Source organism: Bos indicus x Bos taurus, chromosome 22 (assembly GCF_003369695.1).
Source record: "Bos indicus x Bos taurus breed Angus x Brahman F1 hybrid chromosome 22, Bos_hybrid_MaternalHap_v2.0, whole genome shotgun sequence".
Classification (NCBI taxonomy): Eukaryota; Metazoa; Chordata; class Mammalia; order Artiodactyla; family Bovidae; genus Bos; species Bos indicus x Bos taurus.
This window is the reverse complement of record NC_040097.1, coordinates 3,692,692-3,709,311: the sequence shown is the minus strand read 5'-3', so window position 1 is coordinate 3,709,311 and position 16,620 is coordinate 3,692,692. Positions and strand designations below refer to the sequence as shown.

The 16,620-nt window shown below is 43.0% G+C and overlaps 1 protein-coding gene across 1 annotated transcript in view; it reads right to left on the bottom strand.

Moving 5' to 3' along the window:
- The window catches only part of SYN2 (synapsin II), a 158,197-nt gene extending 142,811 nt beyond the window's left edge, over positions 1–15,386 (bottom strand). The window contains exon 1 of the mRNA XM_027522332.1: positions 14,847–15,386. Within this exon, the coding sequence (XP_027378133.1) occupies positions 14,847–15,232 (386 nt within the window). The 5' untranslated portion in view covers positions 15,233–15,386. The remainder of the gene's footprint in view (positions 1–14,846) is intronic.
- Positions 15,387–16,620: the final 1,234 nt, after the last annotated feature.

The following is a 16,620-nucleotide window of genomic DNA, read 5'->3' as shown; positions in this document are numbered from 1 at the left end:
AACTGACTCATGCAGAGCTCAAAGTTTAGCTTCGTGGAGAATGGGACACTGAGCAAGGAGAGAAGGGTGCAGAGAAAGAAGAATCTAGATTTTAGATACAGCTCTACTTGTTTCATGCTGTAACTTTAAATAAACCACACTCTCTCTGAGCATTGGTTTCCTAATCAAAATAGGCAACCATACCAACTTACCTCACAAGGTTAAGGTGACAATTAAATGAGACGATACATGCAAGTTGAAGTATGTAATACGTTATACATTTTTACTTAAACATAGGCCTTATTACAGAATCACAAATGCTACAATTTCCTTCCAGGGTGAAAGTTAAGGTCAGTGCATTTTTCAGCCTGATCTGACTGTGTAAGTCATCCAGAGGCTACAGGAAAATCGATCTCACCCCTCTTTGCCAAGTCATGATAATTTTTTCTTTTAAGAAGTAGACTTTCCATGTGAGTGGGTGGCAATAAAGTATGATTCTCATTTTCCTCCTATCTTAATGCTAAAATTGCACTGTTCATTACTTAGGGTTACAGAAGATTTTTCTATTTTCCAGATCCTTCTAGGAAAATGCAAAAACCTGTAAAAAGGGATTGTCAATAGCCACTAACAACTCATATTGAACAAAGATTAATTCAGCCTGCTGAAAATGAAAAGCTCAGAAATAAGGAAGCCAACAACAACTTGGCCAGGAATCTCTGGATTTCAAAAAGGTTCCTATCAGCAACCACCATTGTCTTCAACCTCCAAAATGTGTTGGTCGCTCAGTCATGTCCTACTCTTTGTGACCCATGGACTGTAGCCTGCCAGGCTCCTCTGTCCATGGGATTCTCCAAGCAAGACTAGAGTGGGTTGCCATGCCCTCCTCCAGGGGATCTCCCCGACCCAGGGATTGAACCTGGGTCTCCTGCATTGCAGGCAGATTCTTCACCATTCTAAGCCACCAGGGAAGCCCCAAATTTCCCCCCAATTTCCATATGTCAGCATCTAAACATCTCTCAAACTATCTTCTTACTGAAAAACAAGACCTCATTCCCAAATTTGTTTTAGAAAATATGTTCACCTCTGGAATGGGTCCTAGGCCGCAGGAGGCCATGGACAAAGAATGAAAGGCATCAGTGGAGGGGGAAGGTGCAGAAACGTGAAGAAACAGAATTAACTGTTTCCACAGTTCCCACTAGAATCAGCAGCCCTGACACTTGCAAAAAAACTATTTTTCCCTTAAATTCTTACTCCTAATAAAATAGAAAAATTGCCCACGACACTACTTATGTGTGTGCGCTCACTCAGTCGTGTTCAACTGTTTCCACACCCATGGACGGTAATTCACCAGGCTCCTCTGTCCATGGGATTCTCCAGGCAAGAATGCTGGAGTGGGTTGCCGTTTCCTTCTCTAGGGGATCTTCCTGACCCAGGGATCAAACCTATGTCTCGTGTGCCTCCTGCACTGGCAGGTGGATTCTTTACCACTTGGCCACCTGGGAATCCCATGACAATACTTAGAAGGAAATTAAGTGTGGAATTCTTCCTCATATCTACTCTTAGTCCCACCTGTTGCTACAGTTTCAATACGTATATATTTAAATCTGTTGTGGATGTTACTGCTTGAAATCTGTCCGCAGCACAATCCTATGAAGAAAGCAGAGCAGGTTTTATGACTCCAGTTTTAAGGATGAGGAAACTGAGAGTCAGAGAATAGCAGCTTGCTGTGGCTAAATTAAACCCAGACCTTCTGACTACAAATCTCCAAAGCTGTTCAGAACATCATGGTGCTTCTTGAGGTCTTTTGGCTCCAACCTCACCAGAGAAGATAAATACCAGCCCCAACCTTCCTGCCATCTTTCATGGCACTGTTCACTGGTTTTTTCTGTCAAATATATACATTCAGGAAATGAACTATTTGATTGAATATTATAATACAACTCAGCATTGGATCTCTTGGCTCAAATCTCAATGTAAAACACAGCTAGTTGCCAGAGTTAATGCAAATTGCAGGATACATTGATCACTGACACTTTGAATGCCCCTGGGGGCCTGGGGCTATGCCTTGTGAGTGTTGCTAAAAACAAAAAGATTATGATGATATATGTAGCTTTTGGTAGATATTGCCATATTGTTTCCTATAAAAGGTTTTTCCAGTTTGCAGTCCATCAACTATATTCACGTCACTTTTCTGCACACAGTATTACGCTTTTAAGTGTTAATTGATATACAAGCAGTATACAATCACAGTTTCTGCAAGAGAACCCCAAGGTAGCACTAAAGGGAAATCATTAATCTAAATACTCATGGCAAACAAAGTTTAACAAATGGCTGGAATAACTAATAATATTGTTCAAATATTGTTTCCTATAAAAGGTTTTTCCAGTTTGCAGTCCATCAACTATATTCACCTCACTTTTCTGCACACAGTATTACGCTTCTAAGTGTTAATAGATATACAAGCAGTATACAATCACAGTTTCTGCAAGAGAACCCCAAGGTAGCACTAAAGGGAAATCATTAATCTAAATACTCATGGCAAACAAAGTTTAATAAATGGCTGGGATAACTAATAATATTGTTCACTTAAATCAAGTTTCTAACTAAATTAGTTAACCAGCTAGCTCTATGGCACCTGCAACTCAGTCCAGGAAGCCCACAGAAAAATACACAAGATCCAAAGACAGAGACCTGGGTGGTAGTCCTGACTGTATCACTTCCTGGCTATTTGACTTTGGGTAACCTTCCCACCTTAATTCCTTCATAGGTAAATTAAAATAACATTAATTACTGCCCCACAAATACTACCATGCACGCATGCTAAGTTGCCTCTCTTGTGTCTGACCAGCTCTTTGCAACCTCAAGGATGCTAACCCACCAGGCTCCTCTGTCCATGGGATTCACCACGCAAGAATACTGGAGTAGGTAGCCATGCCCTCCTCCAGGGGATATTCCTGACCCAGGGATCAAACCTGTGTCTCTTACGTCTCCTGCATTGACAGGTGAGTTCTTTCCACTAGTGCTGTCTGGGAAGCCCAAAGACTACTGTATGGAGAATTAAATGAGACAATGAATGTGACAGTCCTCAAAGTATAATTTCTACAACTGAGCCATCTCAAAAACAACTTACCCCAAGACTGTTTCAAAACATTAGTAATGAGTGTTTTCTCAACCATGTGCAACAAACTACTCCAACCAAAATGAAGGAATATTCATTTAGGTTTGTCCTATTTTTCAAAATTATTTTTAGTGTCACAGAAACCTGTCTACAAATGATCTTACTTGACTCGAAGGCTCCTGTAAATACTCATATGTAAGCTGCTGCCTCAAAGCTGCTATGAAAATCTGCTTGTCAGGATGGAACATTTATTGAACATTTCCCAGGTCCTAGTCACATTAAGCATTTTTGAGAGTTTATGTCAACTGATTTTCACAAGAACCCTTTGAAATATACTTTATTTCCTCTTTATGGTTGAAGAAACTGAAGTTCACAGAGAACAAGACATTGCTCAACATAAAACACGTGTCTGTGACACTGAGGAAAAGAAACACCAACGTGTTCGATGCCAAGGAGAAATTTGGAACATTGTTATCTAGTGATTACAGAACATAGTCTAAAGAGTTGAACTGCTGCTGCTGCTACTAAGTCGCTTCAGTTGTGTCTGACCCTGTGCGACCCCATAGACGGCAGCCCACCAGGCTCCCCCGTCCCTGGGATTCTCCAGGCAAGAACACTGGAGTGGGTTGCCGTTTCCTTTTCCAATGCGTGAAAGTGAAAAGTGAAAGTGAAGTCGCTCAGTTGTGTCCGACTCTTAGCGACCTTATGGACTGCAGCCTACCAGGCTCCTCCATCCATGGGATTTTCCAGGCTAGAGTACTGGAGTGGGGTGCCATTGCCTTCTCTGAAGAGCTGAACTACCTGGGTTCAAATCTCAAATTCACTATAAGTTTCCTCATTTGTAAAATTAGGTTAACAACAGTAATCTGTTTCATAACTTAATAAATGAGTTAATACATTTACTTAGAACACCTTGAGATTTCCCTGGTGGTCCAGAGGTTAAGATTCTGTGCTCCCAATGCAGGGGGCACGGGTTCAATGCCTGGTTGGGAAACTAAGATCCTGCGTGACCCACAGTGCAATCAGAAATAATAAATAAAGAGCAGATGTGCATATGCTGCTGCTGTTTAGTCACTAAGTCATGTCTGACTCTTTGCAACCCCACAGATTGTAGCCCACCAGGCTCCTCTGTACATGGGATTTCCCAGGCAAGAATACTGGAGTGGGGTGTCATTTCCTTCTCCAGGAGATCTTCCCAACCCAGGGATCGAACCCCCATCTCCTGCATTGGCAGGGGATTCTTTACCACTGAGCCACCTGGGAAGCCCCATATGTACACACACACATATATACCACCACCTGGAAAGCCCAAATACTACTGCATGGAGGATTAAATGAGACATGGATGTGACAGTCCTCAAAGTATAAACTGTCTCTACAAATAAGCCATCTCAAAAATAACTTTCTGTATAAAAGAACCCCTATCACATTGTATACCCAATACATTAGATATTATTGTTATCATTTCTCCTGTCATCATTTCACCCTGCTTATCCAAACCTCCCTTCCTCTTTTCCCTGTCCTGAAACGTATATGCTGACTAGCCAGAAGTTCTCTTACACACATTTTACGCATTACTGCTGTTGTAATTTTGCTTTCTCTTCCTTTTAACTATAATGCCTCTCTCCTTCCTTATGAATACAAATCTCACTCAGCCTTCAAAGCCTAGGTGAGACCTAGCCCTTCTGTGACATTTGTGACTTTATCAGCCCACAGTGATTTCTTCCTTCTCTGAACAACTCTTTATACCATCAAACAATCTCACCTTTAGAAATCAAATTTCTAAAGGACTCTGAAGATAAATGATTTAGCTCTAATCCCTAATTTCTGAAATAGAAAAGGAGGCTTCAACAGTTAAACTGCCTGTGGTGAAACAAAAAGTTACATGGCAGAGGAGAGATGTGAATCCAGATATTTTAAATGTTTGCAATGATCTTTCCACTATACAATGCTAATTTTGTCTTCCCTAAGATTCTATACAAGTTCTCAAAAGTGAAAGCACGCATTATATAATTTATCTAATTCCAAGTTTTTCACTTATTTTGTAGTCTTTGTGGAAACTAACAAACTGGAGTTATTAGCTCTTCGCTAATTGATTAGCAGATCAATCTTTCATTGCTGTCCTTTTCCCCAGGAATTAAAATGTTAGTAAACCTAGGACTCTACAGAACTTAAATTCTCATCATCAGCTATGCCTCAGGATGTGATAGGACTGAAGAGGGAATTATATCCATAGGTGTCCCAAGAGGCACATCACAGGGTCCGATGACAGAAGATTCATTCTATATCACTAAAACTTTGAGGTATAAAAGAAAACACAGTCTTAAGCTGTGTTATTATTAATATTAGGGCCCCTCCAAGGATTCAAGTCCACAATAGAGAGAGGGGATTTCCAGTTTACTCCCACAAAGCCCAAGCCTCCTTTTGTAGGATTAAATCAGGCTCAAGTTACTTCATAAAGTTGTTAGGTCCCCTAAACAAGAACTAGATACACACAATGTCCTGGAAAGGGATTAAAGCTGGGCTTGGAGGAGTAGAATGGAAGAAAGGTCTTAGACAGAAAGAAAAAAGAAAGACATCTTCATGCCCAGGCTGAGAGAGCAGAAGAGGCAGAGAGCACAATAGCTGTTCTCCAGAAAGGAAGGAAGAGCAAGCATGGGGTGTTCATGCGCATCAAAAAACGACGAGCTGGAAAGCTGAATAGCTATTTAATATTTGGCAAGCAACGACTTTTATGAGCCTGTTTGTTCATCATCATGAAGATAAAATGAGACAATGGGTATGAATATGTTGTGCAAACTGCAACACAGTGCACCCAGCAGGGATCAAGAAATAAATGCAGTTAGCCAACACTGCGAAATATGTATTCAAATGTTCTTCCATCTATCAGGGAAAGAGAAATTCAACCACAAGTCCCCACTATTGAGGAGGAAACATACACAGTGGGCATTACAGGATCAACCCCTTTTTTGGGGTGGGATTTCAACATTCAGAAAACTAAGATCATGGTATCTGGTCCCATCACTTCATGGGAAATAGATGGGGAAACAGTGGAAAGAGTGTCAGACTTTATTTGGGGGGGCTCCAAAATCACTGCAGATGGTGACTGCAGCCATGAATAAAAGACGCTTACTCCTTGGAAGGAAAGTTATGACCAACCTAGATAGCATATTCAAAAGCAGAGACATTACTTTGCCAACAAAGGTTCATCTAGTCAAGACTATGGTTTTTCCAGTGGCCATGTATGGATGTGAGAGTTGGACTGTGAAGAAGGCTGAGTGCCGAAGAATGGATGCTTTTGAACTGTGGTGTTGGAAAAGACTCTCGAGAGTCCCTTGGTCTGCAAGGAGATCCAACCAGTCCATTCTAAAGGAGATCAGTCCTGGGTATTCTTTGGAAGGAATGATGCTAAAGCTGAAACCCCAGTACTTTGGCCACCTCATGCGAAGAGTTGACTCATTGGAAAAGCCTCTGATGCTGGGAGGGATTGGGGGCAGGAGGAGAAGGGGACAACAGAGGATGAGATGGCTGGATGGCATCACCGACTCGATGGACGTGAGTCTGAGTGAACTCCGGGAGTTGGTGATGGACAGGGAGGCCTGGCATGCTGCAATTCATGGGGTCGCAAAGAGTCAGACACAACTGAGTGACTGAACCGAACTGAACCACATGGTATCAATGCTGTAAGAAAGGGGTACTGAAAGGGGAATACTTGAAGATGAGCTTTTCATCCAAGGACATGTGAGCCATATACTGACCTATGCCTCCTCTTTCAAAAGTTTGCAAGCATTACCACATAGAGCAAATCATAGAGCCAAAGTCTTTGAAAGAAAAACACACAAAAATGATAACATGGAACTAACGTAGCACTGTAAAGGATCTTAGAGAATGTCTGTGTCCATGCTCTCATTTGACAGGGTTTAGAGAATCAAACTCCAAAGATGCAAAGTGGTTTAACTAAGAATACACAGTGGCACGTTTTAAAATAAGTTTTTACTTATGTCTTTACTGGCTGTGCTGGGTCTTTGCTGGTGCTTGGGTTTTTCTCTAGTTGCACCGAGTGGGGGGCTACTCTCTAGTAGCGGTGCACAGGATTCTCACTGTGGGGGCTTCTCTTGCTGCTGAGCACAGGCCCTAGGACTTCAGTAGTTGTGGTTTCCGGGTTCTAGAGCAGAGCCTCAGTGCTGCTTAGTCACTCAGTCGTGTCTGACTCTTAGTGACTCCAAGGACTATAGCCTGCCAGGCTCCTCTGTCCATGGGATTTCCCAGGCAAAAACACTGGAGTTGGGTGCCATTTCCTTCTCCATCAGGCTCAACAGTGGCACATTTTTAACGGGTAGTGGTACAAACACCTCTAACCACAGCATTATTCTTCTGTGTTCCTACAGCATCTTATCCATACTAATTACCATGCTATACTAAAATCCTACTTAAATGTCTGTCCTCTCCCCTTCTGGACTGGAAGATCTCAGTGGACAAGGCCTACGCCCAACTTAATCTTATATTCCCAGCACCTGGCTTGTGTTTAAACACTCTAGTGAACTGAACATATCCCAGTTAACTCTTTTGTAAATTTGAGGGGAAGGTATGAGATTCTGGGAAACTTGCTATTTTGGCCTCCATTCCGAACTTGGGTACAGAAAGACAGTAAACAATCTTAGGCAGACAGGGACACTAAGGTAAAAATGCATCCCTGGGAGCAAGGTCATCCTAATACTACAGTCCTACTAACTTTATTATACTGTTGGAGTTTGATGAGTAGGCTCTAAGAGTCTCCTTCAATCATTTTACAATGATCTTTGCTGAAATAACAATAACACAAATAAGAATGAAATTATTGGTGGAGATACAGTGCAATATTATGCTCAAGTGGTTCTTTTTGAAGCATTCACAACTCCACAATAACTCCTTAAAAGAAGTAAACACAACAGAATTTTCAGAGTAAAAGGGTTAAATTTAAGGAATCTACTGATAGAGTAATTAAAGAGTGAGAAGATGAGAATTCTGGTCTCCATTCTCTCACTAACCTCTTATTTGACCTTGGGCAAACCATTCCATTTCTCTGGGCTTAGAAGAAAGCCTTAGAAGTTCTAGATTCTAGTTCTCAGTAAACCTGAACAAGCCACTTTGCCTCTTCAGATCCACATTTCCCTCATTTATAAAATAATCTGGATGATATAACAGCTCTAAAAACTTAGGATTCTAAGCTATAGGCTACTGTTGCTATGAACAATGAAATTCTATGGAATCGGTATGTTTGTATTAGAAACAGGACATATCGATAAAACATCTGGCAGAGAGAAGCCTCAGACCTCACTTGAGCTTCCCACCCCAAGTTTCAATTCAAATATTTCTCTTGAATTACACCCAAGCACTGGTCCAGGCTACTGTACCTTGAATTCCCCTATTCTTAATGAAATGCCCAAAGACAGACCAGAGAAGAATGGAAACACGTGCTTCCCAGATAACACATCAAGCTGGTCTCATGGTGGTCTCCCTCTTTTCTACTGGTGCACTTTGCTTATGCCATCCACTCTCTGGACTGAGCAAACTTGTCTCTTTTGATTTAAATCCTTTGAAGCTCAGTTCAAATCTCACTATTTCCATTCTAGCCCACATCCATCTCTCCCTCTTTCAAACATCCACAATACACCGTTGTAGTAGAGATTAAATGATATTTGTAAAGAACGTGGCACCACACATGACATATAGCAGTGGCTCAAAAAAGGATCGGAGTTGGTGCTTTACCACACCTTTAGCACTAATCACATAACCTTTAATTCAGTGCATCCTAAATTTAATGTGCTTGTGAATCACCTGGAGGTCTTATTCAAATGCAAATTACAATTCTGTAGGCGTCAAGTGGGACCTGATAATCTGTAGTTCAAAAAGCTCCTGCTTAAGAAGGGTTCTGTGCCCATCAGTCTTTAGACAAGTTCATTGCCGAACCATTGTCTATTTGTGCCTTTTAATTAATATTGCTGTGTATTAAAGAATAAGCAAGTCCTAATGCCCAAAGTATATTAAAAGTAGAGGTAGTGTGTGTATATGTGTATATGTATATATAAGGCATGTGTGTGTGTGTGTGTGTGTGTCTTAGTCACTCAGTCGTGTGCGACTCTGCGACTCCAGAGACTGTAGCCTGCGAGGCTTCTCTGTCCATGGGATTCTCCAGACAAGAATACTGGAGTGGGTTGCCATTTCCTTCTCCAGGGGATCTTCCTGACCCAGGGATCAAATCCATGTCTCTACGTCTCCTGCATTGCTAGGTGGGTTCTTTACCATCTGAGCCATTAGGGAAGCCTATATAATGTATAATATATATATTTTAGAAAATTTATGAATTATTGCCTAGCTAAAACAATTTATGACATTTTGATTCCACTTGTTTTACTTAGTATGAATAGAATGCTAGATTTCTAATTTATATTCACATAAAAAACTTTGATATAGTTCTATGTATTTTGGCATTTAGTATTACTGATAAAAGTAAAGAAAATTTATTATCTTAGTGATTGAAAGGAGAAGGCAATGGCACCCCACTCCAGTACTCTTGCCTGGAAAATCCCATGGACGGAGGAGCCTGGTAGGCTGCAGTCCATGAGGTCGCTAAGAGTCGGGCATGACTGAGTGACTTCACTTTTACTTTTCCCTTTCACGCATTGGAGAAGGAAATGGCAGCCCACTCCAGTGTTCTTGCCTAGAGAATCCCAGGGACGGGGGAGCCTGGTGGGCTTCTGTCTATGGGGTCGCACAGAGTCGGACTAGACTGAAGCAACTTAGCAGCAGCAGCAGTGATTAAAAAAAAATTCGAATGAGGCTTGAAACTTCCAACCCAATTCTGAGGATATAAAGAAATACTATGCTGTAAAAAAAAGAAAAAAATCCAGGAAATTAAAAAGTGATACAGTATTATTAACTCAAGTACACATTTTGTTCAAATTTCACAAAATTTTATGCTAGTGTCCATTATTTGTTTTCATACCCTATTCAAGACTCCATATTGTATTCAATTGCTTTGAGCAGCTTCAGTTGCATGCAACAAATTGTGATAAATTCTCTTTTCATTTTTATTCTATTACAAATAGTTTCTAATTTTCCTTGTTATGGCTTCTTAGATACACCCATCATTTAAAAGTAGACATTTAATTTCCAAATACATGGGATTTTGTTTAAAGTATCTTTAATACTAATTTCTCATTTTGATACTAATTTCTCACTTAACTGCTTTCTTCTCTGCAATTACCCTCTGTTTTTTTCAGTCTTTTATTGAGACATGTGATGGCTAAGTTGTGCATTGTGCTTGAAAATATGTGGATTATTTTCAAATATCTTTTGATATTGATTTCTAACATAATTCCATAGTGATAAGAAAACAGACTCCATATGATTTTAATACGTTTAGACCGTGAAACTTTTGCACCTTGTTTTGTGTCCCTGGATATGTTCCAGTGTCTCCCAGTTTACAGTCTATGGGAATTTACATAGAAATTGTAGTTCCTACAAATTCTGTTGTTGTGTAAAAATTGTATACATCTAATTATGTTGAATTGGTTCATAGTGCTTTTCAGGTCTACTATATCCTTCTGTTTCTCTGTATATTCATTCTATTAATTTTTGAGTGTTTGATACTTAAACTTCAACTAAAATCTTACATTTATCTACTTAAAAAAATAATTGTAATACATAGTGGAACTATATGTAACCTTCTGTATTTTCCAAGTCTCCTGTAAATGCGTTACCATACTTTCATAATTAAAAAAATTAAAAACAACAACAAAGACAAAAGTAGAGGTAGTAAGTTCAGTTCAGTTCAGTCGCTCAGTCGTGTCCAACTCTTTGTGACCCCATGAATCGCAGCACGCCAGGCCTCCCTGTCCATCACCAGCTCCCAGAGTCTACCTAAACCCATGTCCATCAAGGTAGTAAAATGATCCCTTAATAAATTTAAAAATAAAAAGAAAAGCTCCTGTTGATGCCACCTCTATTGATCCAAGAACTATAGTTCTAATAGGAGGGGAAGTTTCTGGAAACTTTTTAAAATGTATTTATCTTGTCTATTTACCCAGACAGAAAGATCTTAGAAGAGAGGTACTATGTCTCATTTTTCTTAGCATATATACCCTATACAGAGGTGTTCAATAAACATCTGTGGATTTACCAATCTGCAGTCTCTAGATACTCTAGATAGTCCCTAGAACACCTATACCATCCTGATTTTCAAATTCAAACACTGAGACATTTGATGTTGAAAAAGCACTTGGTCACTGGAATTAGTTTCACAGGAACAGAGGCAGGGAAGAATCTGAGAGAAAACTTACCTCATAACCAGTGAGAATATAATACACAGAAAAAGTAATATATACAATTAGATGCTTGTTCCTTGTTTAAGCACAAAGGTCATTAAAATGCAGTCTTAACTGGACTTCAAATTCAGGTACAAACTGTGAAAGAAAACATGCATTTTCAGGCATGTGTGTGTGTGTGTGTGTGTATACACACAATATACATATATATTATTATATATTAATACAGCTATTATCATATACTAGTAATTTCTTAAAATAAATTATTATAATTACAGTAATAATTAACTAAAAAGGTATATAATGAGCTTGATATCACTTTTTAGTGGAACAGAAACATTTTTCAATGATTCTTTAATGTGCAATTAATCTCAAGGCCTCAGGCACCCAATGAAAACACATTTCAAGCAAAAAAGAGAGAGAGAAACACCCTCCAATTTTCCCATCTACCTGGTTAGTGATAAGATCCCCAAATTCCATTGCCCACAATTATGCTACAGAAATTCAAAAGAATCAGCTTGTATCAAGGCTGCCTATTTTAAGCCCCCCTTTAGATTTCCAATTATTGAAATACTTGTTAAAACTCCATAATTCAAATGGGACCAAAATTCTTAAATTTTACTGGGAGGCTATACTTTGACTTCCTATTCAAGCACCAAGAAAATAATATCAGGCATGTATGACACTTGGTCACAGAATACTATGTAGGTAGCTTAAACTGTGAGACAAATTTACTAAAATCAACCTTTAGAACAAACAATACCTTTTAAAGTCACTGAGCTTGTCATAAACAGGCATCTGCTTCTTAACTCATAGAAACTTTTCAATAAAACGACTCAGCAATATTTAACTGAGATGTTTTTAACAAACATAGACACCTTAGAAGAAGACAGACTCTGCAAGTCTGAGAACTGCTGTTAAGCACAGAAACACAGAAGCACAGAACTGTTGTCAAGCACTAGACTCAAACTGGGTTTATGAGTTTTAATAAATCAACATTATTACTTCAGAGAAAACAGTTGGGAGTCAGGCCATAGGAAAATGGCCTCTACTACTTTCATCAGAAGTCTAGTCTCCAAGGCAAGGTAAATTTTGTGGTTCATGCCAGGTAAGTAGTCTTCCTAGAGAATAACACTACCCAAGGAGAGTTTCAAATCTCAAGCCACTGAAGCAGTTATAAACACATACCCATACAAATGAGTATCTTCCTACCTGTGGGTACCTAACTGGTAATTAGATCCAAAACAAATGCCTTCAACAGGGTAGGAGAGCAGGAGCGTGTACAGGAGGATCAGATTCTTGCATAAAAAATGAAGCACTGATTTCATTCTCGTTTCTCCCCTCCTTTTCCTGGCCTTTCTTCAGGACTCAGCCTTTGTGAAGCTTTCTCCAATGACTTTAACTCTCACTAATCATTACATCTCTTGAATGCCTGAAACATTAGTCTCAACTAATTATTCTAGATTCCTTTTTCTTAACTGTTTTATGTTTCCGTTTTGTCTCTCAAATTAGAGTCTGAGTTCCCTGTAAGGTACACTGCCTAGCCTCTAGAGGGAGCTAATTATTAATATTACTAATAATAAAATAATAATAATAGGAGGTAATATAATGGAGTGGCAATAATGGAGTCAAATAGGCCTAAGCTCAAATTCTAGTCCTACCATTTGAATGTGAACACATTACTTACTTTCTCTAAGCCTCAGTTTGGTGGTAAAAATTTGACAAGAGATCTATTCGAACACCTAGTACAAGGTTTGTCATATAACAATGCTCAAAAAGCTTAGCTACCTTTCCTTCCCACTTAATAAGCACTTGTTGATTTTGAACTGAGTTAGAGTAATTCTCATAGGGTACTGCCAATGGCACCATTGTACACTCTCTTACCTTCCCCATTACACTCTTCCTTGTGTCTTTGTCATTTCCTTACAAAGGTCCCTTTAGATTTTCTACTCTGCCGTCCTAAGAAAAAGCCAACTGCACAAGTCACTCAAGTGACTATTTAGAATGGTCATGTTTACCAGCCAGCAAGAGGGCTTCTCCACATCTACATCTCACTTTCATCACCCCCACGCCAGCACTCTCTCCTTGTAGGTCTCCCAGTAAGAAAATGATAGAGAAAACCAGAGAAGTCAGAAGAGGAAATGGAGATAAATAACTCAGTGGTCCCTCTGTGCCTGCCTCTTGGGAGGAAAGACTTAGGGCTAGTCTCCAACCCCAACTCTAGTGAGGAAAGGAAAAACCACCAACAAACAAGCCAAAAAAAAAAAAAAACACACAAAACCAAAACGAAACCCCTTCCATGGTCCAGAAGAAAAAGCAACCCCTTTCCCTCACCTCTTCATTTCTTCAAGCCCTTCACCAGTCAATTCCACTATCACCTCCCACCCCAACCATGCGCCCCTGGGTCAATTTCCTCCTCCATAAATTAGAACCTCTTTTAACGAATTTGTCTTAAACAGACCTCATTCATGCTTTTATCAACTAGAGGTCACATAGTGCCCCAACCTTCACCATTCCAAGTTGGAATATCCCTTTTAAAAAACAGAAAAGAAGAAAAGAAGAAAAAAATGTTTAAGTTCCCCATCTACTGCATTAAGGCAGATCTCTTTTTATTTGTGACCCTTTAATGATCCAGAATATTTTACCTCGGTCATCATCCTTTAGACTGGAAAAAGCCACCATCACTTCCACCCCAAAACACTAATACCCCCTTCCAAAAAAGATTTTATTAAGCCACATATCCCGACTCCCCCCCCTCCCCCCCCCCACACACACACTCACACCCCTGGGGCTGCACAAAATACAAGAATCGTACTATTCTTAAACGATTTCCCCATGCTGTACAGGTCCGTGTACACCTGGGCTCCCACATCTGTGATCTGATCAACCCTGATGTCAATACTGACATCAGCCTTCAACCGACCAGGTGAAAAATTACCTTTGCCCTCTCCACCTCACCACCCCGCCCCTCAAAATACCTATTTTAATCCCTTACTCGCCCCCCACCCCCCGGCTTCATGAAGCAGAACCCATTTTATTGGCCTTAAATGTCCCTCCGGGGCCTCGGGACCCTTTTCACCTCAGCTTTTGATGTATAGAGGCAGAAAAGTCTGTCCCCTCCGCGACCCCTCAGAAAGAAGAAGAAGAAGGAAAAAAAAACTACTTCTTACGACTCTTCCCTATTGGATAAAGTAGCTCCAGCATATTATGAGGGATTGAGTCAACTGAGGGGCTGTTTTACCTCAGACTTCACCTTTCGAAGCCGATCACTGCCTCCCCCGCCCCCTCCGCACGCGCGCTCGCAGGACCTGTCCTCACCGCGGGCCCCCAGACCCTGGTTTTCGTCGCTGTGACACCTCCCTGGGCCCCGGAGCAGCTTCCGCGCGGCCCCCGCGCCCCCAGCCCGGAGCCCCTGGCGGCGGCGGCGGCGGCCGGACACCTACCAGTCGGTGTGCGGCTCGTCGACCACCAGCAGCACCTTGGCCTTCCTGGCGGCGGCGGGCGCGGGCGCGGGCGCGTCCACCAGGCCCGCCGAGGCTGCGGTCTGCTTCACCGCCTGGGACAGCGAGCTGAAGAAGCTGCTGCCCACCGACGGCGCCGGGGTCGGCTGCGGCGCGGGCTGCGGCGCGGGCGCCTGGGCGGGCGGCGGCCTCCGCTCGGGGCCGGGTGAGGCGGCCGGGGGCGCCGACGAGGCCGAGGCCGCGCCCGGGCCGGGGGGCGGCGGCGGCGGCTGCTGGGGCTCCGGCCGCTGCAGGTCGGTCATGTAGCCATTGGGCAGGTTGGCGATGAAGCTGCTGTCCGACAGCCGGCGCCGCAGGAAGTTCATCATCTGGCTGAGAGGCTGGGGGCGCGCGGGGCGGCGGGGCCGGGCGGCGCAGAGGGCGAGACGCAGGCGGCGGCGAGGGTCTGAGGCGGCTGAGGCGGCTGAGGTGGCCCAAGCTCAGTCCGCGACGCGCGAGCCCAGCAGCAGCCGGGGAGGACTGGGCCAGGCGGGCGGGGCGGCGCGAGGCTCAGCGCCAGGGAGCGGGCGGGGGCGGGGGCGGGGCCACGGATCGCCCCGCCCCTCTCCGCAGAGCCGGCACCGCCCCCGACTCTCCGCCAATGCCGCTGGCGGGGAGCCTCCGGTCTGCGGGGTCTGGGGACTTGGGGTCTGCGGGGTCTGGGGACTCGAGGTCCGGGGAATGCCAGGGCTCCTGCGACCTGGGCGCGGCTCTGTGGGGAGGGCGTGGAAGCCAGTCCTGCTCCCCAAGAAGTGGGTAAGGGGAGCCGAGAGCCCCTATCCCTTTTTTGACTGGGGGAGAAAAGAACCGTGTCCCACCCGAGATGGAGGCTAGGGAAACTGTCCCCATTGGGAGCGAAGAGAAATGTCAGCTTCCCCACCCTGAGGTGAGAGAGGAGCCATTCCTCTCTCGCGTGCGGACACGCACATGCACACACACACACACACACACAAAGGCGGGAATGAGAAAGAAAAGAACCACCTCCCTTCCCAAAGCAGGGGAAAAGTGCCATCTCCCCAACCCCCAGGTGAGGGAGAAAGGAATAATCCACCCCCAGTAACACACACGCACGCACGCACGCATACACCCTATAGTGAGAAGAAAAAGAACTATCCCTTGCTCAATGCTGGGAGAGAAAATCACCCCCCACCACACACCCTAAGGTGACAAGACCTCGTGAGGAAGCCAAGGGTCATCTCCTCCACTTTGGGGAGTAAGGGGGTGGGGGATAGGCTCTCTGCACCCATCTTAGAAGGGTGTGTGAGATGCACTTTCAGCACCTGCGCCTTAGAGATGCCTCACCCTAGAGCACGTATCCTCTCTTCCTTCTCTTCCTTAAGAGAGAGAAAAGGTGAGAGGCTGGAGATGCCCTTCCCCCAGGAGGAGCCCCCCCAAAGTGAGACATCTAAGACTCCCCCACCCCTTCTCTATCCTTGCTAACAGGTGTTGGTACATCCTGTGTTCTGCCAAGAAAGTCTCCTGTTAAAGATCGATGTCTTTTTTCCAGTTCATTTATTGGCCAGATCTGCCTTGACCTCCGTGGAGTTTTTCTGATTAAGGCCTTCTCATGCACATTCCCTAAATTTTGTATGCCCTCCACCCCCAGACCTTTGTTTTCACCTCTCAGGAGATATACTTAGTCCCCACATTGAATTGGAGCAGGCCACAGCATATACACATTATATTCAGACCACTCTGAGTGATGTGTGACCTTTGG